Source organism: Protopterus annectens, chromosome 2.part0, assembly GCF_019279795.1.
Source record: "Protopterus annectens isolate FY-2018-M chromosome 2.part0, PAN1.0, whole genome shotgun sequence".
Classification (NCBI taxonomy): Eukaryota; Metazoa; Chordata; order Ceratodontiformes; family Protopteridae; genus Protopterus; species Protopterus annectens.
The window spans coordinates 1,160,272,531-1,160,298,417 of NC_056728.1; the positions used below are offsets into that span (position 1 = coordinate 1,160,272,531).

General features: G+C 38.6%; 1 protein-coding gene across 2 annotated transcripts in view; it reads right to left on the bottom strand.

Moving 5' to 3' along the window:
- The window catches only part of PKD2 (polycystin 2, transient receptor potential cation channel), a 922,997-nt gene that overhangs the window by 235,444 nt on the left and 661,666 nt on the right, over positions 1 to 25,887 (bottom strand). For both annotated transcript variants that reach the window (XM_044061361.1, XM_044061360.1), the window contains exon 5: positions 1,856 to 2,080. In XM_044061361.1, the coding sequence (XP_043917296.1) occupies positions 1,856 to 2,080 (225 nt within the window). The remainder of the gene's footprint in view (positions 1 to 1,855; positions 2,081 to 25,887) is intronic.

Sequence of the window (25,887 nt, forward strand, 5' to 3'; positions counted from 1 at the left end):
AAACAGAAATTTCAGAGTCCTGATCAGAAGAATCATAAGGAAAATCAGTCCTAGGTCTCTTAGAGGGGGAAGGGTGGCTTCCCCTGATTAGAGTAATAAGGTCTTCAGCCATTCTTATTTGTTTTTTTAGGCATAGTGGCCTGACCATGCAGTCTGGGCATCGGTTTTCTAGGCATGGATCGAGTTTTAGGCCTTGAAGAAGAAGATGGCGTCGGTTTAATATGCAAGTCAGTAGGCCTGAATACACCCTCAGAAGCCAGTGCCTGCAGAGCGGCTCCGGACCCATCCAAGGTAGAGACATCCACAGGGTTCCACAGTTGAAGAAGCATCTCGCAGCATACCGGACTCTGAATGGGTCTCAGTAGAGGCCTGCGAATCTGAAGTAGCAGGTATCAGGGGCTGCGAAAGCGCCTCACTGAGTACCGGTGAACTGGCGACTAACTTAGGAGAAGCGTCGTTGGCAGCTTTGGACCTATGTGGTCTGTCTCTGTCTTTATCTTTGCATTTTTTTGGAATGTCAGTAGTTGGGTGGCTTAACGAAGCCATTTCGGGATAATTGAACTTGAGTACCAAAATATTTAGAAGCGTAAATAAACCGACGATGAATAGTTTGTGGTTTAAATAAGGCACAAAACCGACAGCGAGGTACGTCGTGGTCTGGGCCTAAGCAAGGAATGCAGTACGAATGAAAATCTTTATGAGGTATTTTCTTTCCACAAGAAATACAATTGTTAACTTTTACTGACATGGGTTTAGAGCAAGAAAAAGTTTCCCCAACGGGGTACTTAGCTTAGCTGTAGACTTCGGTTCTGAAACTCAAAAACGAAAATTTCAGGAGTCGGCCGACCGGCACTTGCGAACTGCTTCTGCTTTGGGCACCGCACGGCAAGAAAGACTGATGTAATGGCATTGGTTGCATGCTTTATACCTCTGACTACCTGACGTCATAGAAGATGAGACCGCAACCAACACAGGACCCAAGACTTCGATAATCAGGCCGACTGAGGGCTACTGCACGCAGATAACCCAAATGTGATGACTGCAACAGTGAAACACGAAGAACATCATACAGAGAGAATTGGCTGAAACATAAATATAATTTAATGCACATTAATGCTACATGATGAAAAGAACAGGAACATATTCACTACAGTAACAACTGCATGGTAGATTCTAGACTAAATCTGTAACTGTACAGCAGACTAACCTTAGTTCTGTTCAACAAAGCTACTTTGAGACTTGAATAACTAATATATGTATGTGCCTAAGCACACAGAAAACTTATGTTGCAATATTCTGCTTCAGACAGTTGCATTAGTAAATGTCATTCCTTCTGAAAACAATGGGGAAAAACAGTTTACATGAAAGCATCTAAACTGAACAATTAAAAAGAATCCAGTTCTAATGTTTGCCTGTTTTCATTTCTTGAAATATCACAAAAGGAACTCCTGTGTTCTCCAGGGAACACAATTTGCTTATTTGCCATCTACAGCTGAAATGTGGTGTTGGTGGTAACACTGATCACAAATTCTTTCTGTTCATATCTGCCTGTATACATACACAATTACACTTCTGACACATACTCAGAATGCAGCATCAAGCACAATGCACCATACATCCATGTTTAATATCATATACACTACTGTTCTCTTTACTTTCCGAGTATAATGCTTTAGTGTTTAATCAGTAATATCAGTTTACTACACAAAAATATGCAAAACACCTGAAGACTGGCTATGCCTTGCATGTTTTTCTATAGCCGTTTTCTATGACAGACTTACAAGTTGACAGCAGTTACAAAACAGTAACTCTTCACAAAAACAGTACCACAAATAAATCTGGAATAGTATCATACCTGACAATACAGAAAAGGTTGATGTTGGCATTATAAACAGAGAAGTCAATAAAGACTACCCTTGTCCCTCTGTCCAACCACAGATTGTCCTTCAACAGCTGAATCTGAGCCACTGCATCTACTTTGGCACGAGACAAATCCAGATAATAGCCTGCCCCGCTGTAAGTGGATATCAGACCGCTATGCCAGCTCCCATTCAGGCCCTTCTCTGTGTGATATGTCCACCTTTTAATAACAAAATAGATGAGAAAATACGGTTAATTCCTTTTAAATCTGGAAACCCGTACATCTCCAAATAGTGCTGCTTTTTTTTCCAATATATACCCAAACATCTCTACAGTATGAACACATTATGCACATTTTTTTCCTTGACCTGCAATAATAAAACACCAAGATGTCAAGCAGATCATGCAAGTTACCAGGACTAAAGCGAGCGGTCCACATTTAAAAAAAAAACTGAAATCTGTGCAATGACTGGCTGTGACTAAGTGGGCTCTTATTAAATGTAATGGCTGTTAACTGCATGTTACTGAAAGTAACTCATGCAAATAGGTTAAAAATGCAGTCATATTTATGAACAGATTAATAAAATGGGTATATAATACTCATACTATCCCTTTTCAAGACAGACCTGGGCATGTAAAAGGCACACATCTGAATTGCATACAGAATGAAATTTAGTTGAACGAATATGTGTGAAAGGAGATGCAAAAGAGATGAAGATACAAACAGATAAAGAAATGCAAACATTTATACATGTCTTATTTGTGGTTGAAGAAACCAGACACTCCAGGACTAAATAAAGTCTTCTCAGAGGGAAATAGTTATTAGTAATAGAGTGCTATTATTAAATGTCCCTCCCCTCCAACCCACACTTTCAACTAGTAATCTTCCCACTGCCTTCTCTTTTTCTCCTGTACCTACCTCCAACATAAAAAAACTCTTAACTAAACTTAAACCCACCAAATTAGCAGCAGGCAACCTCCCAAGTGAATACCTACAAATCGCAGCTGATGCTCTGGCCTACCCAGTATCCATCTTGATTAACCGATCTCTGTCAGAAAGTTACGTTCCCACATTGTGGAAAGTCTCACATATAATTCCCCTCCACAAAGGCGGACCCTCTGCAGAATTAACCAATTACCGTCACATAGCTATTCTCTCTCCACTCTCCAAAATACTAGAGAGATGCATACACTCTCAGGTCTCACACTACCTCCTTACTAACAACCTCCTTTCCAGTACTCAGCATGGTTTCCGACCAAACCATAGCACCACCACTGCCTTACTCTCCTTTACTAACACTATCCTTCAGCATAAAAACAATGGCTATCTCTCCTCTGCTACTTTCCTAGACCTATCTAAAGCATTTGACATGGTCCCACACAAACAACTTATCTCTGTCCTCAATAACCTATCCTTCTCACAATCAGTCACCAACTGGTTTCAGAGTTACCTGTCTGACCGCCAACAATCCGTTGTATGGCAGAATGACATATCTCCCCAACTACCTGTCTCCATAGGGGTTCCCCAAGGATCCATCCTTGGACCCCTACTTTTCTCTGTTTACACCAATAATCTAGCCTCTGCCACCAAACATGGCACACTCATCAATACGCAGATGACTCAGCCATCATCTGCTCAGCCCAGTCCCTACCCAAACTGCAAAGTCACACAGGAAGCCTTTTCCTCTGTTGAAACATGGTTATCCGATGCCCAATTAATACTCAACCCAAACAAAACTAAACTACTCATCTTCCAACCCACCAAACATACTCAAAACAACTCTCACTTTAACATCACAGCAAAAGACAACACCACTATATACCCAACTGAACACACCAAATTGCTAAGAGTGGAAATAGACAATAAACTAAAATTTGACATTCACATATCCATGACCATAAAAAAAGTCCACAAAAAACTAGGAGCGTTATACAGAAATAAGCAATTTCTCACCAAAGCAGCAAAGAGTTCAATAGCAAATTCCCACCTTATCTCCACCCTACTTTATGCCTCTCCAGTATATACCAACCTAAGGCAATGTGATCTAAACAAGCTAGAGACCTGCTACAACAAAATTGCCAAATTCGCCACAGGGGCATCCTACCGTAGTCACCACTGTCTCTCACTTGCTGAACTGGGCTGGCTTGAACTCCCTCACCTCCTTCAGCGGTATCAACTCTCACTCGCCCACAAACTAGTAAACCATACACTAAATGTCCCATCCCTCCAGAATCTACTCCAACCCTATCGCACCACCAGACCACTAAGATCCAGCAACAAAAATCACTTGCAGATCACTAAAGCCAATAACTCTGCTGGTGAAGCACTATTCTCTTGCGCCATAGCCAAATTATGGAACTCACTCCCACCCACAATTACCTCCGTACCATCATGCACCAACTTCAAAACTTTATTAAAAGCACACCTAAAACATGCTGGCTATGCCCTTGCAACTCCCACTCTAATATCATCCACCCCATCCAACTACTACCTTTCTTTCACTTCCACTAACTACCTTGATGATAGCAAGCTCAGATGCTCATAAGCCTAGTACTTATTATACAGCAGGAACTTCTCATTGTTACATTTGTTAATGCCTGTTATGTACTTCACAGATAAAGATTCTAGTTGTCTACTGATGTACTATGTTCTTCATCTGTAAATATGTTGTAAGTAATTTCTATGTTAAATTGTTAATCGCTATGTAATCCAATGTAACTACTGTCTGTTTATTTTACTGTGGAGCTTTTCTCCCTGGGCCTCCACTGAAAATGGTCAACAAATTTAAATAAATAAATAAATAAAAATAAATAAAAATAAATAAATAAATGTAGGTGTACAGTTTTATGCTAATGAACAGGCTACGGTGATCAGCATGTGATATGGCACCCCCATGCTGCTAGAGACATTAAATGGAACATAAACTTCATGGACATCTGAGCAGAGCTCCTGTCTAAGGCCTCCTGACACAATACAGTGCATTTGTGATGAAATGCCTGCTAGGACTGAATATAGTTGCAGTACTCATTAGTTTTCAAAAGTTTCTATGTTTGGAAGTCCAGCAGTACAATTCTCATTTGTGAAAATGTCACATCTGCAACCCAAGTATAATCTTCTAAAGCTCTCCATCAATAAATTCAATGTATTCCTCACTGCAAGTGGTTTAGGTGAAAAAAAGTTGCCTTCATTCAAATTGCTGGGGAAGAAGCCATGAAATATTGAACTCTTACTTTTCCCGAACAGGAGCAAAACAAAACAGGCTCATTTACAGACAAAGCCACAACTAGGGTAGAGCAAAAGGAGCAGCTACCCCATGTGCCAGCTGTCGGGGTAATCCACAGGTACCAATGGTGGGGGAATTGCAGCACCAGCATGCAGACAGTCCATTGGTGGTATTGGCTGAAGTGCTGTGTGTAGTGATTTCACTTTTTTCTGGTCTGTAACTTTAAGCTGAGAAGGGCACCAAGTTTTGGGGTCTGCATAGGGGCCTGATGACTTAGATATGGCCTTGTTTACAGAAACAGATCAGTAAGTACTGCCAGCCCCCAAAATAATTTCCATACATCAGACATTTGTCCTTAACAAGAGTGCAATGTCCTACAGGCAACTATAGATTCCTACATTAACGAGCTGAGGAACAGAGCCAAAGATTTGACTTTGGAAACCCGCATGACTTTTTAATAGAAAGAATAATTTTGTAGTATAAGACATGATGGCACAAGGGTCTGGCTACCTGGAGAAACAAACCTGGTTTTATCAAAATGTATGGATGTGTGCAAAGAAAGCAAAACTACAAGTGCATGGTTGAAATATTAAATTATGAAAAAAGTGTGCAGAATAACAACAAGCAAAATGGCAAAATGAGAAACAGAAAAATGATGTGCTGAAAAACTAATGGATATGAAAAAAGACAGCCATGTGGCAACACGCTTTAACAAAGCCCATAAAAAAAGCTTCTAATGTAACTGAAATTCAAGCCTGCACTCGATGTAGTTATGTGCATGACAGGAAAAGATGCCTTGCATTTAGTCAGGCATGCAGACTGCTGTATTTGACATGACAGGGCATTACCATAGCTAGTTTACAAGCAAATGCAAGTGTATTCAAAATATGTTCATGTTTGTTGAAAAGGAACATGAAATGAGTTTGTTGAAAAGGGACATGAAATGACCATTGTGTGTTGGTACTGGGGAAGTGAAAAAGTCTGGATACTGTGAAGTATAAAAATGTACATTAATCAGTAGAACAGGCAGATTGCTGGAAAGAAAACATGAGGATTAATGGAGGGAATAAGTGCAAAATGCAACATAATGTTAAGAGAACAACATTAAACAGCTTGGGCTACATGGCTTTGAACTGTGTGAACATTGTTAAGCTACTCTGGTCAGCAGATGGCACTATTAGGTCAAAAAAGTGCTGGGATATAAGTACCAAAATAAACATTCATTCTGCTAGCAGTTACAGCCAGCTCCAAGGGATATACATAGGGCCTTTCTTACGCAAATGCCAACTAGTCAACCACCTAGGGCACTGTTCTTAGAAGGGCATACTTTCTGACTAATTCATTTATTTTTCAGAACAAAATATGTACTTAAATCCTCCTAGCAGGAGACATTCAACCTAATGCTGGTCCTCCATTTCAAAACCAATACGAATTACTAAAATTTTTTAAAAACATTAAAATACAAAATAATCAATATAAAATACATGTCCTAAAGAAACACAAATATATAAAGAAAAATAAGTATGTATATCTAAAATTATAAGATATATATATATATATATATATATATATATATATATATATATATATATATATATATATACTTCTCCATAACTTTTATTTCATTAAATCTACTTTTTTGTATAACAAGGGCTTAATAGAAATAACATCATTTAGCCCAGGGACTTGACTAGTAATTGTTTTTATTATATAATTAATAGGATGATGTCATTTTTTCAATGATGTAATTAAGTATTTAAGGGAAATTTTGGAGGGAAAAGATTGATTCTGATGAAATCCCTGCTTTAGAGGGAAGAAAGCGCTCAAACAACTGTTTTGGAAAATATCTGGAGATTTTAATAATAAACAAATGGTTTGTGAATCCATGTGCAGTAGCAGTGCCTTCTTGGTCGAGTGACTTTCTTGAAAATAAACAAATATGTATTATGGTCATTTACATCCCTCCTGACTACAATACATCTATACCGTAAGAAATCCTACACTGGATATCCATAACAATTCCACATGAAAAATACTATTAGGTAATATCAATATCCATTGGTTGGACATAACCTCCAACTCCCCTACATCTAGCATGAACTTGTACAGTTTTACAAAACTAAATAATTGCCCCACACATTAAAGCAAGACATAAAATTCATTATTAGATTGTATCCTAATATTAGACCCTAGCAAATTCACCACCACACGTACACTGTCAGACTGTCTCAATGACCATCTCCCAATCTATACAACCAAACATCTCACACATCCACATAAACAGCATGTTTATAAAATAACACACAACCTGTCCAAGTTTAACCCACAAGTATTTATTACTTCCTTATCATCTACTAACTGGAACATCCTAAAAATCCTCTCCTTATATGATGCTGTAAAAGAATGCGTTTATATCACATTATCGAAAGATGAAAATAGCGAACGCTATTTCATTGGCCCCAAAACATCTAAACATGAAAATATTGAACATTCAGAACAGCAAATTTTTTCCCATGGAAAATATTTGCTGCTCCGAAACATATACACACAACACAAGCACAACAGCAACCACACACATACACTTAAATTCCTACATCTAACACTACACTAAACTAAACATACACTACTATCTACCCACTTACCTTAACCCAAACCCTAAGGTCCATCACTATCGCACATTCACCTAACCCGCGCCCTAACCCTAACTCACTTAACCCGCCGCTAACCCTAACGTACAAACAATCACACATTTACCTAAACCCAACCCGTAACTTTCCACCACAGCGCTAAGAATAGTGAAGCCACAGAAACGGCCAACCGAATTCTTTCCCGAGGAAAGAATTCGCTGTTCTGCAGCTTCGCTATTCTTAGCGTTCGCTGAATAGTGTTCGATATCAGAACATTCAAAGTTTTAATACTTCGATGTTCTGATATATACCCATGAATTCAATACAACATTCCTAAAAAGCCTTAAACCCCCTAGAAGGAAGGGAATAAAAACAAATAATGCAATTTGGCTATCCAAAAGTGTGGAATGCTAATGTAGGATAGAGAAAAAGTGTGGAAAGAATGACAAAAATATAAGACACCACAACTTCTGAATGGTCCTTAACTATACTAAAAAGCAAATAAATGAAGATAAAAGCTAAACTATAACAACTTTTAGAACAGTAAACACAACCTTAAAATATTCTGGTCAGTCACTACTAAAGGAATCTTACATCCCGGTCAGAAATTCAACCCTAACCCCTTCTCCTATTAACTCATCATTCAAACTACAATAGAATTCAACTCTTATTTCATAGATGGTATAGCGCCCCTAACCAAGGTGTGATGACAGGAGGTATTGACAGCCATGCCAGGAGAAGTGGGCCAGTGGATGTGTTTACATATGCCAGCACAGCTAGCTAGAATTTTGAAAATAATTATATGTCATTTGTATATCAAACTCATTTGTACAGATGCTTCTGCTGAAAATGTATTTGTGAGGTTTGCTTGTGTTAAAATGTATCAACAGTGTGCCCTGCTGGAAGGAAAAGAAATGTACATGTATTATTGTATGTTTTAGCAGAGGACTGGAAGAGAAGAGGTTAATCCCAAACTTTAAAATATATCTAAAATTAAATTACTTTATCTATTAAGCCATAAAGATTTTATCCCACAGTTTTGAATGGAGCCAGAGATGCAATGTCTGTACTAGAGAATAGGTTGTAGCTCTTGTAGGAGGAGTGGAATGGTCTTACTGTTTTATGGCTTCCAGATGCTTTAATAAAACATGGCTAAAGGTGTAGTGTGTATTGTAGCACATAGGTGCTAAACCCTGGCAGCTTCTAGTGATAGGGGATAGTGTGGGAAACAGAGTCAGATGACCAGATATGTGCAATGTCATTCTGTAAGCCAGAAATAATATTTAGAAAATAGTAGGAGATTGCTCTCAGCATTCTGTATTCTGTCTTGGATCTGACAACAAGTGACACTCACTCACCCACAGTATCTTGTCTTGCTCTATTCAGAAAGTGGGAACAGTAATTCTTTAGATTAGTCAGGAAAATACAGTGAGAATAGTAAAGCACTGTTTTTTTCTGTAACTGTGTGACTCTTTCCAGCTGTGTTATTTTCAATATTTCCCATGCTGAAACTCTGGTGTTTACTGTAAATAGATATTTAGTAGTGTCATGTTCTTTTATTATTAAATATATTTAAGCTTTTCATTTTGGCTGGTCCTTTTTAGAAAATATTTAAATTTTGAGAATATTTGCACATATTTATTTGGCGATAACTTTGGCCACTCCTGAAAGCCTGGCTGTTTGGTCAACATTACCATTTATATTAATATTAATTTCACTCAGTATAACTTGATACCCTTTCAAGAGCCTCACAGTAACTGGCTGGTGACAGTGAACCTACATTATAGTCTGGACAAAGTTGGCAGAGCGGGTAATCTGTGCCAGCCTTTCCCAGGTGTATGCGCGTGAAAATTAAATCTCAAAGAGTGTGTGTGTCAGCTACTTGGGGCAGGGACACGAAGCACTGGTTTCACAGAGAGAGTGGTGGAGGACTTGGCTTGGGCACTTGACCGAGGACTTAATTCTGAAGCCTAGCCAGTGGTAAGCCTTACTGCAGGGCTGGGGAGAGACAAGAGAGACAGAAACCCAGATGGGACTCAGTGTGTTCCCTGAGTGCTCTTAAAGGAAACTGTGCTTGATGCAGAGAGGTCTGCATCTAGAAATACTGAGGGGATCCATTTTTATTCCAAGTGAACGTGAACTGGTAGCGGGTGTCAGGGGCTGTGAAAGCACTTCACTGAGAACCGGCGAACCAGCGACTGGCCTAGAAGAGGCTTTGCTGTCACTTTTGGACCTCGGATGCCTGTCCTTTTCTTTTTCCTTGCGCTTTTTATGAACTCCGGTTGTCGGCTGTTCCGACGGCATTATATAGTTAAACCTTCGGCCAAAGTAATGAAAAGCAAAATCGTACCGACGCTTAATAGTGCGTTGGTTAAATCTAGCACAAAACCGACAACTAGCAATGTTGTGGTCAGGCCCTAGGCAAGAAATACAGTAAGAATGAAAATCCTTATGAGGTATTTGCTTCCCACAAGAAATACAACTGTTAACTTTTTCTGACATCGGTCTGCAGCAAGAAAAAAGTTTCCCCAATGGGGTACTTAGCTTTATTGAAGACTTCGGATCTGAAATTCAATTATGAAAATCTCAGGAGTTGGCCGACCGGCACTTGCGAACTGCTTTTGCTTCGGGCACCACGCGGCAAGAAAGACTGCTGAAAATGGCGTTGGCTACATCTTTTATACCCCTGACGCACTGATGTCAGGGAAGAGGCGACAGCAACTGACGCTGAACCAGGACTTTGGAATTCAGGCTGACTGCGGGTAGCCTGCCAGCAGGATAACCCAAGTGTAATGACTGTAACAGTGAAACACGATGAACATCTACTGTTTTTCTCCTCCACTCGTAAAGCCTCCTCTCCAACCTTTACTATAAAACCTAACAATGGTACCGTCATTGTCCCAGATCTCTGTACCAAACTGTTAGGTGTAACAGTTAATAACCTCAAGTTTGATATGCATATTAATCAAACTATTAAAGTTAATAAAAAACTTGCAGAGATAAGTAAACACTCACAACAAGCTCCGTGCACACACAAAATAATACCAAGTCCAATTGTTCAAGTCAGAACTGTTGCACGGAGATGCAGAAATCTGGATACACATAGTCCGTTAATATTCAACGTGGCTGCCTGCTAGGCACAACATCATACGCTGTTTTGACTTCAATAATATCAGCTACAAAAGTCACTAATTGCTATTCAGCACTGTTAGGAACTTCCAACAACACCAGTCAACTCCACCGAACAATAACTTGAGAATCACACAAAATCAATAATCCAAGTCTTCAGCGAGGTGAAAGTAAAAGAATTAGTTTATTAACAGTGCTGAATAGCAATTAGTGACTTTTGTAGCTGATATTATTGAACTCAAACAGCATATGATGTTGTGCCTAGCAGGCAGCCACGTTGAATATTAACGGACTTTGTGTATCCAGATTTCTGCATCTCCGTGCAACAGTTCTGACTTGAATAATAAAAAACTTGGCTTAGTATACAAGTTCAAACCTTTCCTCACTCCACTAGCTACGACGGTAAAGTACAGTTGTGTACCTACCATAAATGTAGATGTTCGAGTGTATTCACTATTGCAGTCATTACACTTGGGTTATCCGCCAGCAGGCTACCCGCAGTCGGCCCGAGTTCCAAAGTCTTGGTCCGGCGTCGGTTGCTGTCGCCTCTTCCCTGACGTCAGTGCGCCAGGGGGTATAAAAGATGCAACCAACGCCATTTTCTTCAGTTTTTCTTGCCCCAGATGTCAGGTGCCCCCAGATAGGAAGGCTGGAAAAATAAAATTATGCCAAAAAGCATGCATGTACTAATATAAACATTTCCTTCATCTACAAGCAAATACACCACATAGGTTGTATAGAGCTGAGAAGTACAGAGAAGTCCCAGCAAAGTAAAGGGGGATGGTGGGTGGGTAACCTGGACTGCAACAGTGAATACACTTGAACATCTACATTTATGGTAGGTACACAACTGTACTACGTTCATCGTGTTTCACTGCTGCAGTCATTACACTTGGGTTGAATCCCAAAGCTGAAGTTGGGCAGCTGGGTGTAGATTGGATTTGGAGAGGCTATCAGGCCCTGCAAGACTGCAGTGGCAAAACCTGCTCTGGATTTAGAGTAGAGAGGCAAGTGGTAGTGCTTGGTGAAAGTGTATACTGAGCTCCAGGTTGCAGCTTCTAAAATGTCTTTGGCTGGTACCCCTCTGAGAAAGGCTGCTGAAGTGGCTGTTGCTCTGGTAGAATGTGGCCTAATGACCTTAGGCACTGATTTGCCATGTTGTGCATAACATAAGCGGATGCAGTGTCCTATCCATTTTGAAATTGTCTGCTTTGTGATAGGTTTTCCTTGTGATCCTGCAGCATAGGCTACAAACAGTTGCTCAGTTTTTCTGAAAGCTTTAGTTTTGTCCAAGTAGAATTGTAGCTGTGTTTGTTTTTCTAAAACAAAATTGAGATCCCAAGTTGGTACTGGTACTCTCCTTGGGGGTCTTTTGTTTTTTGCCCCTCTGAGGTACTGTCTTAATAGAGGATGTGAAAAAATAGGAGGTTCCATATTGTAATGAGCTGGAATGGCAGAGGCATGGATTTTTATTGATGAGAAAGATAGGCCTTTGTCCAGCATCTCAGTTAGGTACTGTAAAATCCGAGGTATATTTGGAACAAGTGGGTCGAGCCCTTGTGCCTGGTTCCAAGTACAGAATCTCTTCCATTTTTCTGCATAAGATTTCCTAGTGCTGGGCCTCCTGGCTTCTAAACGGACATCCATAACAGCTTTACAGAGAGGCGCAGTCTGAGTGGCTACATTATCTGCCATGCTGCCAGATTTAAGGTTCTGAGTTGACTGTGCAGGATATGATTGTTTTGTTGAGTCAGAAGATAAGGAATTTGAGGTAAAGGCCAAGCTGGGCCGTGAGACAAGCTCTTTAGGATTGGGTACCAGTGCTGGCGTGGCCAGTCTAGGGCAATTAGAATCATTTTTGGCCTTTCTTGTCTGACTTTTAGGAGCACTTTGGTAAGAAGAGGCATTGGTGGGAAGACATAGACTGTCACAGCTTTCCAGTTGAATGATAGAGCATCCACTTTCCATGCTTGAGAGTGATAAGTTCTTGTGCAGAATTTCTGTAGTTGGCAATTGTGAGGGGAGGCAAAAAGATCTATGTCTGGGCATCCCCATTTCCTTGTTATCATGCTGAACACCTGTGGATTTAGTTTCCATTCGTGAGGGTCCATGAGATTTCTGCTTAGTTCGTCTGCCAGTGTATTTTTTGTTCCTGGCAGGAATTGTGCCTGCAGATGTACCTGATAGGTTAGTGCTGTGTTCCACAAGGGCATGGCTTGCCTGCATAGGGGGTAGGAATGTATGCCCCCTTGCTTGTTTATGTACCACATAACTGTGGTACTGTCCGCCTTTATTACTAGTTGTCCTGGATGTAGTAGGTCCTCGAAAGCTGTCAGGGCATTCTGTACTGCTAGCATCTCTTTCTGATTGATGTGAAGATGCATTTGTTCCTTGGGCCATGTGCCCTGAATACATTTCCCTGCCATATGTGCCTCCCAGGCATAATCTGATGCATCCGTTGTTATTGTTTGCCTAGCTGTGGGTAAGGTGAAAGGCTGTCCCTTGTTGTGGTGACAGGCCTGGGACCACCTTCGAAACTCCTGTTGTAGGCAAGGAATTAAAGTTATGATTGTCTCCAGGCTGTGACAATGTTGAGTCTAAACACTTTTTAGGTACCATTGTAGTTTCCTCATATGCAGTCTTGCATATGGAATTAGTAGAATGCAGGATGCCATGAAGCCCAGGGCCTGCAGGATTTTTCTTGCAGGGAGCTGGGTCTTTGTTGCCATCAGTTGAAAGTATTGAGTCAGTTGCCTTTGTTTGCCTGGCGTGAGATAAGCCATCTGGGCAGTTGTATTTAAGCTTGCACCCAGGAATATTATCTCTTGAGAGGGCACTAGTTTTGATTTATTTTCGTTTACTGTGTACCCTAGGCAAATTAGTCATCTTTTTACAAACGCCAGATGCTTTAGTAGAATGTCCTTGCTCTCTGCTTGAATAAGGCAGTCGTCCAAGTAGGGATATATTTGAATTCCTTTTTGTCTGCAAAATACAATTACTGGTGCCAGGCATTTTGTGAAGACCCTGGGCGCAGTAGATAAGCCAAAGGGCAGTGCAGAGAATTGGTAATGCATTGAGCCTGCTATGAATCTGAGGTATCTTCTGCAAGTTTGTCTGACTGGGACATGCAGGTATGCCTCCTTGAGGTCCAAAGTAACTAGCCAAGCCTTCTTGCCCAGCATGGGTAGAAGCTGCTGTAGTGTTAACATTTTGAATTTTGGAACATCCAGGAAAGTATTTAGGATTGACAGGTCCAGTATTGGTCTCCAGGCTTTGTCCTTTCTGGGTAGTAAGAAAAGTCTTGAGTAAAATCCTTGCCCCTGTTCTTGCTGTGGTACTCTTTGAATAGCTCCCATGTCCATGAGAGCAGCAATTTGTTTTTGCACCTCTGCCCATTGGTTCTGTGGCAGGTCTGGCATACCTCTTGATTTTGGAAGCGTGTGAAAGTGAAACCTGTAACCTTGAGAACAATATTCAGTACCCATTTGTCCTGGGTGATTATGTGCCAATTTTTTGAGAAAAGTGCTAGCTTTCCCCCCTAGGAGTGCTGCCAAAAGGTAAGTGCTTGGCATCTGTAGAGGGAAGTCATTGGGACTGTTTCCTATAAGGTTGTGATTTGTACTCCCCCCCTCCTTTGGGGGCTGAAGCACCCCATTGTTTAGGTCTGTAGGAGCCTTGGGGCTGAGATCTGCCTCTTGGGCATCTGTATTTGCCTCTTTGTGGCCTGTCTGACACTGGAAAGGACCAATTTTTTGAAGGCCAGTTTCTGCTAAACCTGGGTGGTTGAACCTGTAAGAAATCCTTTACTGTCTGCATTGATTTTGCTTTATCCTCCATTTTCTTTAACACCTCTTCTGCCTTAACACCAAACAAAGTATCATGCTGTAGTGGAGCATCCAATAATTTAACTTTAACATGGTCAGGTAAACTTTGTTCTTTCAACCAAGCATGCCATCGAATAGCAGAATCTGTAACTGCGGCTCTACAAGAAGCCTCTAATGAATCAAAACCACATTGTAAAGTATGCTTTCCCACTTGTTCAGCTGCATGTAATAAATCCTGCATTTCCTTATTGTCAGGACTTTCTGAGATTGAAACTATTTTCTGCTTTAACAATGACATGAGATACTGTTGATATTTAAGCATGTGAAACTGGCAATTTAAAGCCCTTACAGCTAAAGTAGCAGAAGTGTAAACTTTCTTCCCCCATCTGTCCAGAGCTCTGGAATCTCTATACGAGGGGACAGGATTTTTAGCAGTGGAAGTCTTAACCCCTTTAGGACCCTGAGAAATTGTTTCTGGATCTGCAGCCGGGTTTTTGTAAAGAAATTTATGAGAGTCAGGGACCCTTGTAGTACCTGTCTGGCTTGACTGGTGCAGGGGGTAAAGAATCAGGAGTCAGACTGGATTCAGAAAAAAACATCATCAACAATATCAAGCACAGGGGGAATAGCCAGGGGCCTGTGCTGGGGCAATAAAAGAAAGTCTCTGAGCCTTTTCTTGGATTCTGAATAATCCTGGCTCTCCCAATGGAAATGCTCCCTCATGGTGTGTACGGTTTCCCCAAAAGAATAATCCTTAGGCGGAGAGGCTGAAGGTATAGACTCTTCTGATCAGAGTCCCCATAGGGAGGGAGAGGGCATCCCTGGTCAGAAGAAGAATCAGAGGAAATAGAAACCTGGTCAGAGGAATCATAGTCAGTGTCTTGCCTAGGCCTTTCGTCAGGAGGGGGATGGGAACCCCTGATTAAAGTAATTAGGTCTTCGGCCATTTTAATCATCTGTTTCTTTGGCAAGGATGACTGTTCAGTAGAATGCTGTACTTGTTTCTTTGTATTTAATGGTTTTTTTAACTTTGCCTTGGTTGCTGTAGTGGGCTTAACTGTAAGCTGTGAAGGTCTGAAAACACCCTCAGAAGCCGATGCCTGCTCAGCGACTCCGGACCCATCTGAGGGAATAGTTTCCGTAGGCCCAATACCTTGAGTTTCCACAGGCCTCGGTGTCTCCACGTGGCTGTCAGACAGGGCCTGTGGCTCTGAGGTAGCAGGTGTCAGGGGCTGCGAAAGCACCTCACAGAACTGGCGACTGGCCTAGAAGAGGCTTCGTCGGCGGTTTTGGAGCTCGGATGCCTGTCCTTTTCTTTGTCTTTGCGTTTTTTATAAATTCCGGTAGATGGTTGTTCCGACGGCATTATGTAATTAAACCTTCGGCCAAAATAATGTAAAGTAAAATGAAACCAACGTTTAATAGTGCGCTTGTTTAATCTAGCACAAAACCAACAACTAGTAACGTCGTGGTCAGGGCCTAGGCAAGGAATATCATAAGAGTGACAGTCCTTATGAGGTATTTGCTTCCCACAAGAAATACAATTATTAACTTTTACTGACATCGGTCTGGAGCAAGAAAAAGTTTCCCCAACGGGGTACTTAGCTTTATTGAAGACTTCGGTTCTGAAACTCAATTTCGAAAATCTCAGGAGTCGGCCGACCGGCACTTGAGAACTGCTTTTGCTTCGGGCACCGCGCGGCAAGAAAGACTGAAGAAAATGGCGTCGGTTGCATATTTTATACCCCTGGTGTATGGACATCAGGGAAGAGGCGACAGCAACCAATGCCAAACCAAGACTTTGGAACTCGGGCCGACTGCAGGTAGTCTGCCGGCGGATAACCCAAGTGTAATGACTGCAACAGTGAAACACAATGAACATTTGCCCATACACATCTAGTTTCCACCCTCCTTTATGCATCCCATCTCTTCACAAACTTGAGCAAGTCTGACCTTAATAAACTCTCTAGCTGCTTTAATCATATTGCTAGATTTGCCACTGGAGCACCATACAGAACACACCACTGTCTGAACCTAAAGAATCTAGGGTGGCTAGAATTGCCTATCCAACTTCAGTACAGTCGGGTAATAGTAGCACATAAAATTCTCTACCAACCTGAAAACACACCTGTACTTACAAAAATGATCACCCCTTACAGCAACCTCAAGACACTTCGCTCATCCAACAAATTACTAGTTCAAACTCAAAAGCAACAACTCATCTGGAGACTCTCTATATGCCAACTCTGTTGGAAAAATATGGAACACAATTCCTGTTGAGCTTATTTCAGAACCCATTCTAACCCAATTCAAAAAAATCTAAAACAGTACTTTAAAAGGCAATGGCTATGTCTTTGCTCTAATCCTGACTAACTCTGGCAATATAAACATGTGCTAAAGAGGTCTTTTGGGCACCCCTACATTGCTTCCTAATTGTTATTCTATAACAAATCAGATCTATATATGACAGAATTAATGATTTTTATCCTGTGTGTTGCATTTGTAACAGTGCTTTAACTTGTTTAATGTAACAGTTTTTCTGTATGCATGTATGGAGCTTTTCTCCCCGGGCCTCCGCTGAAAATGGACAGGTATCCAGTCAGACTATCCTGGTCAGCAAATGTAAAATAAATAAAAAACAAGTCTGCAGTCATCAATCCATAAGTGCCATGTGATAGTGTATGTGATACACATCCAATATACTTGGATACATCCTACACCGCTGCCTCTGATATCCAGACTACAGTCAGGAATAAACATATGTAAAGCACCAAACAGACAAAAACCTATCACCAACTCTCACATGGGTCTATATCAGAACATCGAAGTTTCAAAACTTCGAATGTTCTAATATTGACCCCTATTCACCGAACGCTTACAACATCGAACATGCAGAACAGCAAATTTTTTCCTTAGGGAAAAAATTCACTGTTCCAAAACACACAACACAAGCACACCAAACAAACAGCAATCCACGCACATACACCTAAAATCTTACATCTAACCCTACACTAAACTGTACATACACCACTAACTATCCACTTACCAACGCAAACCCTAACCCTAAGGTCCGTCACTATCGCACACTCACCTCACCCGTGCCCTAACTCACCTACCCCACCCTAACCCTCACATCCACACAATTGTTAGCGAGAATTATTAAAGTTAACTTCAGAAATCCAAATATTACATCTTTATCTTATAATAACAGATTATATAATACTGATGAAGAGATTATTCAACTTTTCACCTCTCTTTACACTGAGTTATATTCAGGTTCTTCTAATTCTGTTAAAGATAATCACTCAAAACTCTTTTTAGACTCTCTGCAGTTCCCTAAACTTAATGATAATCAGCAAAAACTACTTTCTACCCCTATATCGGTACAAGAAATCTCGGATTCAATAGACAATCTTAAATTGGGTAAATCTCCGGGACCTGATGGTTTTACTCCAGAATTTTTCAAAACTTTCAAATTGGTAGTTCTTCCCTTTCTATTTATCATATAAGAGTTAATGATATCTCAGATATTCATTGGAACACATCCAAAACCATTCTAATTCTAAAAAATAATAAAGATAAATCTGACCCAGTAAATTATAGACCCATTTCTTTAATTAACGTGGATATTAAGATTCTGTCATCTATTCTGGCTAACAGATTGAAACGGATTTTACCCTCAATTATCTCAGATCAATCAGGTTTTATGTCTCAGAGACATGCTTGGGATAATACTCTATCTTTAGAGACTATACTTCATCTCATTAAGAAAAATCCAAACCCTATATATGCTTTGATTATAGATGCATCAAATGCCTTTGACAGAGTATGTTGGAACTTTCTATTTCAAACTATGTTATGTTTTAATATTCCCTTATTCTTTATAAAATTTTTTAAAAGTTTTATACAAGAATATGTTTACTAAACTATACATTAATGGTCAATTTTCTGCTCCGATAAAGATCACTAAAGGAACAAGACAGGGTTGTCCATTGTCCCCTTTTCTTTTCAACATTTACTTAGAACCTTTGCTATTGTTTATTACTCAAAATACTTTTCATAACATCCCTAGAATTCTTAATACTAATATTCATTTCTCTGCTTTTGTGGATGATTTAGTAATCTACTTTCAAACTCCATTATCTGATTACAGAAAAATAATGAATTCTATTGATTATTTTTCTTTGGTTTCCAACTATCTTTTAAATTCTACAAAACTCATATTTTTCCCTTAAATCATTTAGCACACAAATCTTTTTTGTTTCCAGACGATCATTTTCAGTTTACTTATAATATAAAATATTTAGGAATCAATTTAGAACACAATAATAAATCTTCCTTTCAAAATAATATTAATAAATTATGGAACTCTATATTGTCTGATATGGACAGATGGAAGCATCTAAACCTTTCATTTCTTTCAAGGGTGGCCATTATTAAAATGAATATTCTGCCTAAATTTCTTTACCAATTCTCATCATCTGATCAGATAATTTCAAAAAATTTTTGAGTCTGTAAATAAAGCTTTGGCAAAATTCATATGGTTCCCTAAATCTGTTAGAATTTCCTATTCTAGATTGGCATTTTCGAAGGACAAGGGAGGTTTGGGTTTACCTAATCTTTATCTCTATTATTTGATTGTCTCATCCAATAAACTTCTTACTATCTCTAAATTCAATAACACTTCTTATCCAAATCACTCTTTATGGATAAAATTATGGTATAATTATGTCATTTCTAATAATTTAAATCCTGAAGCTATTCCCTTTATCTCTCTGGATAGTTTATTTATTAAAAATATATCTACAGTATTTAAACAAAAGATTAGAGATTTCCAAACCTCACTCAAAATGTGTAAACTAGAAAGATCTCGCACCATGTTCAGCCAATTCATCTAAACCCAAATATATTATTGGACAATAAACTTTTGAACTTAACAAACTATCCTTTAATTAAAAATCTAAAAGTAGGAGATGCTTTGAAATATCTTGACTTGCCTTTATCTGACTGGCGTAAGTTATTGAAAGTAAACTGGAATTACTCACCAATTCTTACACAACTAAGAGCAATAATTAAAAACAAATTTGTATCTCTGGTCCCCATAGACTCACAATTGAAAAACCTTAACACGATTATCAAAATACTTTCATCATCTGATAAAATGCTCTCAAACTCATATAAATTAATTAATTCTTTAATGATGGACCACAACTGTCTTTTATCTAATGTTTGGTTGAATTATAATTCCCAATTGTCAGAATCTCAGAAAGTCCTGGCTATTAGACACACTAAGGAATTTATCCCTTTTAAAAATTAGCATACACACAATTAATGATTAATAATGATGCCTACTTTACCCCAATCAAATTAAACAAATTTAACCCAAATAAGTCCCCTTCGTGTTCATGCTGTTCTCATCCCCAAGCAGACCTCCTTCATATTCTATGATATTGTCATTTTTCTCACAGATTGTGGACATCTTTGAAAGTCAGACTGCAGAAAATGGGATATCAAAAATCCACGTTGACGTGGGAATTTGCTATTCTACATATTCCATTGATTCATCTTTCAAAAGTTGATATTCATGTTATCATTTTTATTTGCTCATTACTAAAACTTTATATAATACAAAATTGGATTGATCGTTCTAAATTAAAATGGGTTATTTTCCAGAAAATGGCTTTTAAATTTATTGATGCTCAAAGATACTTAGGTGGAAGTCCAAAAAAAAAAGCTATTAGAAAGGTTGTGTTAGAAAAGGTTTTAAACATATTAAATAGTTAATGTTAAATATTTTTTTTTTTTCTCTCAGGTTGCCTAACTTGTATATAGTGTACATATGGTGTATGTTTTATTTCTATATAACTTATCAAAATCTCATGAAGGTTATCACTAGATGAATCGTTATATGTTCATTTATGCCTTCTTGTTATGTATAATCTTTTAATTGTCTTGCTATTCATATAATTAATAAAAAATTTTTTGAGAAAAAAAAACCCTAACATCCACACAATCGCACACTTACCTGACCCGCGCCCTAACCCTAACTCACCTAACCCACGCCCAATCGCACACATACCTGAACCCGACCTGTAACTTTTCACCACAGCACTGAAAATAGCGAAGCGACAAAAACGGACAACCAAATTCTTTCCCTAGGAAAAAATTTGTTTTTCTGTAGCTTCGCTATTTTCAGCGTTCGCTGAATAGGGGTCGATATTAGAACATTCGAAGTTTTGAAACTTCAATGTTCTAAAATAGACCCCTCTCACACTTGTCCCCATTTCAAATTTGTAACAGTAATGCAGCATTTCAAACTAATATGCACACAGTTAACATATGTGCAATGTTTTATTACTGAAATCCTACGCATCATGTACTGTTTAAGTGGTTCAGTTAACGTTACAGAAATCACACACTTTCCTTCCTAAGTTCAGAACAGTGAAGCCATATTCTTATGAGCAATACTATAGTGGATAATGCACACACAGATCACTACGCAGTGTCAACTCATATTTTCAAAAGCTTTGAGATTGCTTTTAGAAACTCAATATTTGAGTAGCTGTCCTTGTTTTATAGAACCCGTTGAAAGTGATGGTGACGGGTTATTAGCTTGTGCTTCTTAGGTGAGGGTGGACATCCAGTTGCCATCCTAAAACGGAGTTCGTCCACTCTATCCTGCTCTCTCACTAAGGCACACAGAAGAACATTTAAATCAGTGCCTCTACTTCCTATCAAGCATTTTAACCGCCTGTGCCATGCCTCCACAGAATTCTGTGTACGAGGCAGGAACAGGTCATTTAATTCAGAAATATTCCAGAAACGTATATGGAACAGTGGTGGAAACCGAACAGAGGAGGTAGTTAGATTATTAAATTTACGTAATTTCCCATGTACGTATCAGTCTGAGAAGTACTTTAATAGCTCCCTTCCTCCCTTCTAAGGGGAACGTCTCACCCTTAATATCTGATATGTTAGACAGACTTCACTTTGAGAAATGCTAATGCAACTAGGGTCTTCACTGCTAACTGAAAACTTTGATTCATGTTACACAAACGTGACAGGCCTAAAGACTGCACTTCCACACATTCTGTCTGAAGTGGAAGAGAGAGCCTTTTGACAGTGCACCACTAACATTCAGCCTAACACTTTTTACTGCTGCAACTTTGAAATCACACAGAACATAACAAACACTGACTTCAAAACTTGCTCAAATAACATGTGGAACACACAGTGCCATAGATAGTTATAAGATCTGAATGATTTTTTTAGACAGTTCAAATAGTAAAGGTACAGCTTTGGTGTGACTTCCATACTTTACCAATCCATGGATACTGTACAATTACTGGCAAGTCACACCTCTGTTAAAAATGTGCCATCCATTAGCCATATCCCGGCTCTGCTCAGGTCATACAGGTTGTTTTGAGTTGTGAACACTACAACTACACTATCTGTAGCAGGATCAGACATGGTTTTATGAATAAATGTGCCACACTTCAGAGGGTAGTTATTAAAGTCAATACTAGCTAGAGTTAGACAATCTGCTCCGTCGTTTGAATGCAATTCCCTTCTCACCCTACCGATTTGTTGTAGCAGGGCTTTTTTGTTCGGCAAACTGTGGATTGTGTCCAGTGATGTTGAAGCCAAAGTATTCTCAACTAACAGACATGGGGTGTCCCTACTATACTCCCCCTCTAACGTTTAATTCATGGCATACTTTATATTTGTCTAGTTCTCCTGGATCACCAGGATGGTTATGTTTTACTGACTTTTCAAGCTTATCTCCATCACCTACTACAGAAGTGACTGCCCTTCCCTTACATTTTTGTGTTATTTTATACTTACAGCCCCATTAATGTCTACTTTCTCTACTTCTCTCTAGATGGTACAAATAACAGTTGACAACTAACAATTCCTTACTTTTTTGAGAAGTTACAGTTTTGTAGATGTTTCCAGTAACTCCTGGGACTTCCGTAAATACGCCCTCCATGTTTGCCGATAGTACAAAGTACGACAGTTTGTGTAATGTATGCCTTTTTAAAGTGCTAGCTGCTTAATTACAATTGATCAGTGTTTAAAACAGGTGTCGGCATTTTAAGGGCCGGTGTTCTGCATTTCTGCTATTGTAAAGTTTAGGCATTCCGGTCTTGTTGTTATAAAAGTCGTTCATGTGACGATTCGTGCTTGTGTAGTAGACCCATATATATATATAAAGTTAAACAAAAGTGCCCGATGAGATAAAAAACTCGACTCCAACTCCAATTACCAAGCGGTTTATTGATCCAGGTAAAAAACCAAAGCAATAGAATGCAAATACTAGAATAAACGCTCTTTCCACTACCATGCGTTTTCATCCATACTCCAATCAGGACTTCATCAGATACAATAAAACAATGTTTAAAAAAACCTTAAATACTTTCCCATTTAAAAAGAAAAAAAAATCTATCAGGTTCTGTGCATTTCATAGCATCAAATCAAATTACTACACTCACATGACGTGAGATATCGTAAAATATATCAAATATTTAAATCATTCAACTAATAAACATTATAAACAATTTGTTAGAAATATTTGATTCTGCTGTCAGTAATAATTATTTATAACAATTTCAAGTACATGTTTGTACATTTTAAAAAAGAAAAATTCACTATTTGAAATTCATGTTAAACTGGTCTTAACCTAGGAGACATAGTAAACGGTGTTTATTACTGCCATCCAGTGGCTTGATTAAAAATTGTCAGAGATTCAAATCTCTGCTGCTCTTATTTTTAATATTGGGGTCAGGGAGATGTGCTCATTTAACCCTGGTAATCTTGTGGCATCTAAACTAATCTGCCACCATAGTTCTCTATAACACAACCATTCTTCCCATAAACCCCCTCTCAATTCTTTCTTGACATGTTCTAGTACAAAAAAATGAAATTTTCCACTTTCACATTGCTTGAGATGTTTATATAGTGCGTTGGTCTCTATACACTTCGATATTTCGTATACATGTTCATATATCCTCCTCTTAAAAATTCGTTCGGTTTTACCTATGTAAAATGAACTGCATTTTAAGCATTGGGCTAGATATATCACCCCTCTAGTTTCACAATTGTAATAATCGTTACTCTTAATTTTTGTATTTCTACTAGGGATGTTAACCTCCTCACTGTCCATCATAAATTCACATTGGTTACAGTGACCGCATTTAAAACTTCCTTTCTTCCTCGTCCATCTATTGTTAACCTACCTTTACTATTTTGTTTTTGTTGGAATGAGATTCTAAATTCTTTTAATGTTCCATGAGTTTCTATAAACCACTTTAGGGTAGATTTACTGATATTTTCTATATCAGTTAATGTCGAAAATATAACCCATTCTTTCTGAAATATTTTTGTCATTTTAATATTTGACATATTATATTCCATAATTAGCGATTTTTCATAAATATCTCTATTTTCAATTTCTTTCTGCATAATTTGTGATTCATTTTCTATTATTTGCTTCCCTTTAATAGGTTCAAACTTAGATGTCCTACCATATTCAACCTCACTTCTGATCTCTTTAACAAATTCTTTGGGGTACCCTTTTTCTCCAAACATTTTCTCTAATAAAATACACTCATCTTTGAAATCATTATCAAGACTAGTCATTCGACTCCCCCTCACGAATTGTCCTTTGACAATGTTCTTTTTACAGTGAGGGGGATGTGCACTAGTAAAATGGAGAAAAGAGTTACAAAAGGATTCCTTCCTATAAATTTTAGTTTCGAAGTCACTTTCTGTTCTATAGACCTCTATGTCCAGATACTGCAACCTTTCCCTGGAGGTAGTGTAAGTAAATTTCAAAAAGTTGGTAGTATTATTTAGATATTCCATAAATGTTTGAAATCTATCCATGCCACCTGTCCAGAAAATCACTATGTCGTCCAAAAAACGACGATACAGCGACCAACATTCTTTGTATTCAGATGTCAATACAAAGTCCTCTTCCCATTTGCCAACACAATGTTGGCATATGTGATAGCGATACCTTGGGATTGTTGGTAGTATTCCCCATTAAACATGAAAAAATTGTATTTTAGGACCATATCTACCAAATTTACTACCATACTTTTCTCCATGAGTGTTAATTTCTTATCTCTGTACACCATTTCTTCAAACATAATCAAACCTTCGGTATGGGGGATGCATGTAAATAGATCAACAATATCTATAGTGATAAAAATCAATTCATCACACATCAAGTCTGAGGTCAAGCTTCTCAGTAAATCCCACGAATCCCTTAGAATTTGTTTATTTTCTCTACAAATATGTTTCACCTTATTGTCCACAAATTTCGCTAGTGGGATGGTCTTAGAACCGTCAGCTGAAACAATAGGTCTCAGTGGCGGATCTTCCATGTTTTTGTGGATTTTAGGTATTCCAAAAATAACAGGTATTCTTGGTTTAGATACCTGTAAAAATTCTAATGTCTTTTTATCTAACTTTCCTTCCAAGAACATGTCATTTAATACGCAGTCAATCCTGTAATATGCTATATTTATCTCGTTTCTTGAAACAGTGGTATATCTATTTGTGTCCCCAAGCATGCTGTTCATTTTACCCTCGTATATTATGTTGTCCATTATTACTGCTCCCCCTCCCTTGTCAGGCTTCTACAAAACAACAGACAGAGATTTTTTTACTGCTACCATTAACGGAAAAGATTTAACAAGGACAGACACAGCCAGGACACGTGAAGGTACTGTTAATAACACATTACATAAATCTTGGGCAAATAAAGAAACAAAAGACTGGCTCAACAAACCTTTTCATATAAAGTTTGACAATATTAACAATCATTGTGTTGATGATGGCTGTACTTATTCTGCCAAAATAGACAAGCTATCTAAGTTAATGTTTAAATTTAAGAGTTTGGTTATAGAAAATGAATATTTGATAGAGTGCATAAACAGAAAGGTAGTCCCAAAGGGACTTAGAGTTTGGAAGTATCCAAACAATGTTGTGATTGGGTCAAACTTTCATAATGAATTGTTGCAAGTTTTTAATCAGTGTGGTTTGGAAATTCTAAAGTTACTGGTCAAAGAAAACAACAGAATACAGGAGACTCTAAAAATAGAGATAGATAGATTGGATGCTTGTATTAAAGAGAATGTTATTTTTGAGATTAGGGAAGAGAGAAATAAATATGTACAACTTAAAGAAGACATAGATTTCAAATGTGAAGATATTGTG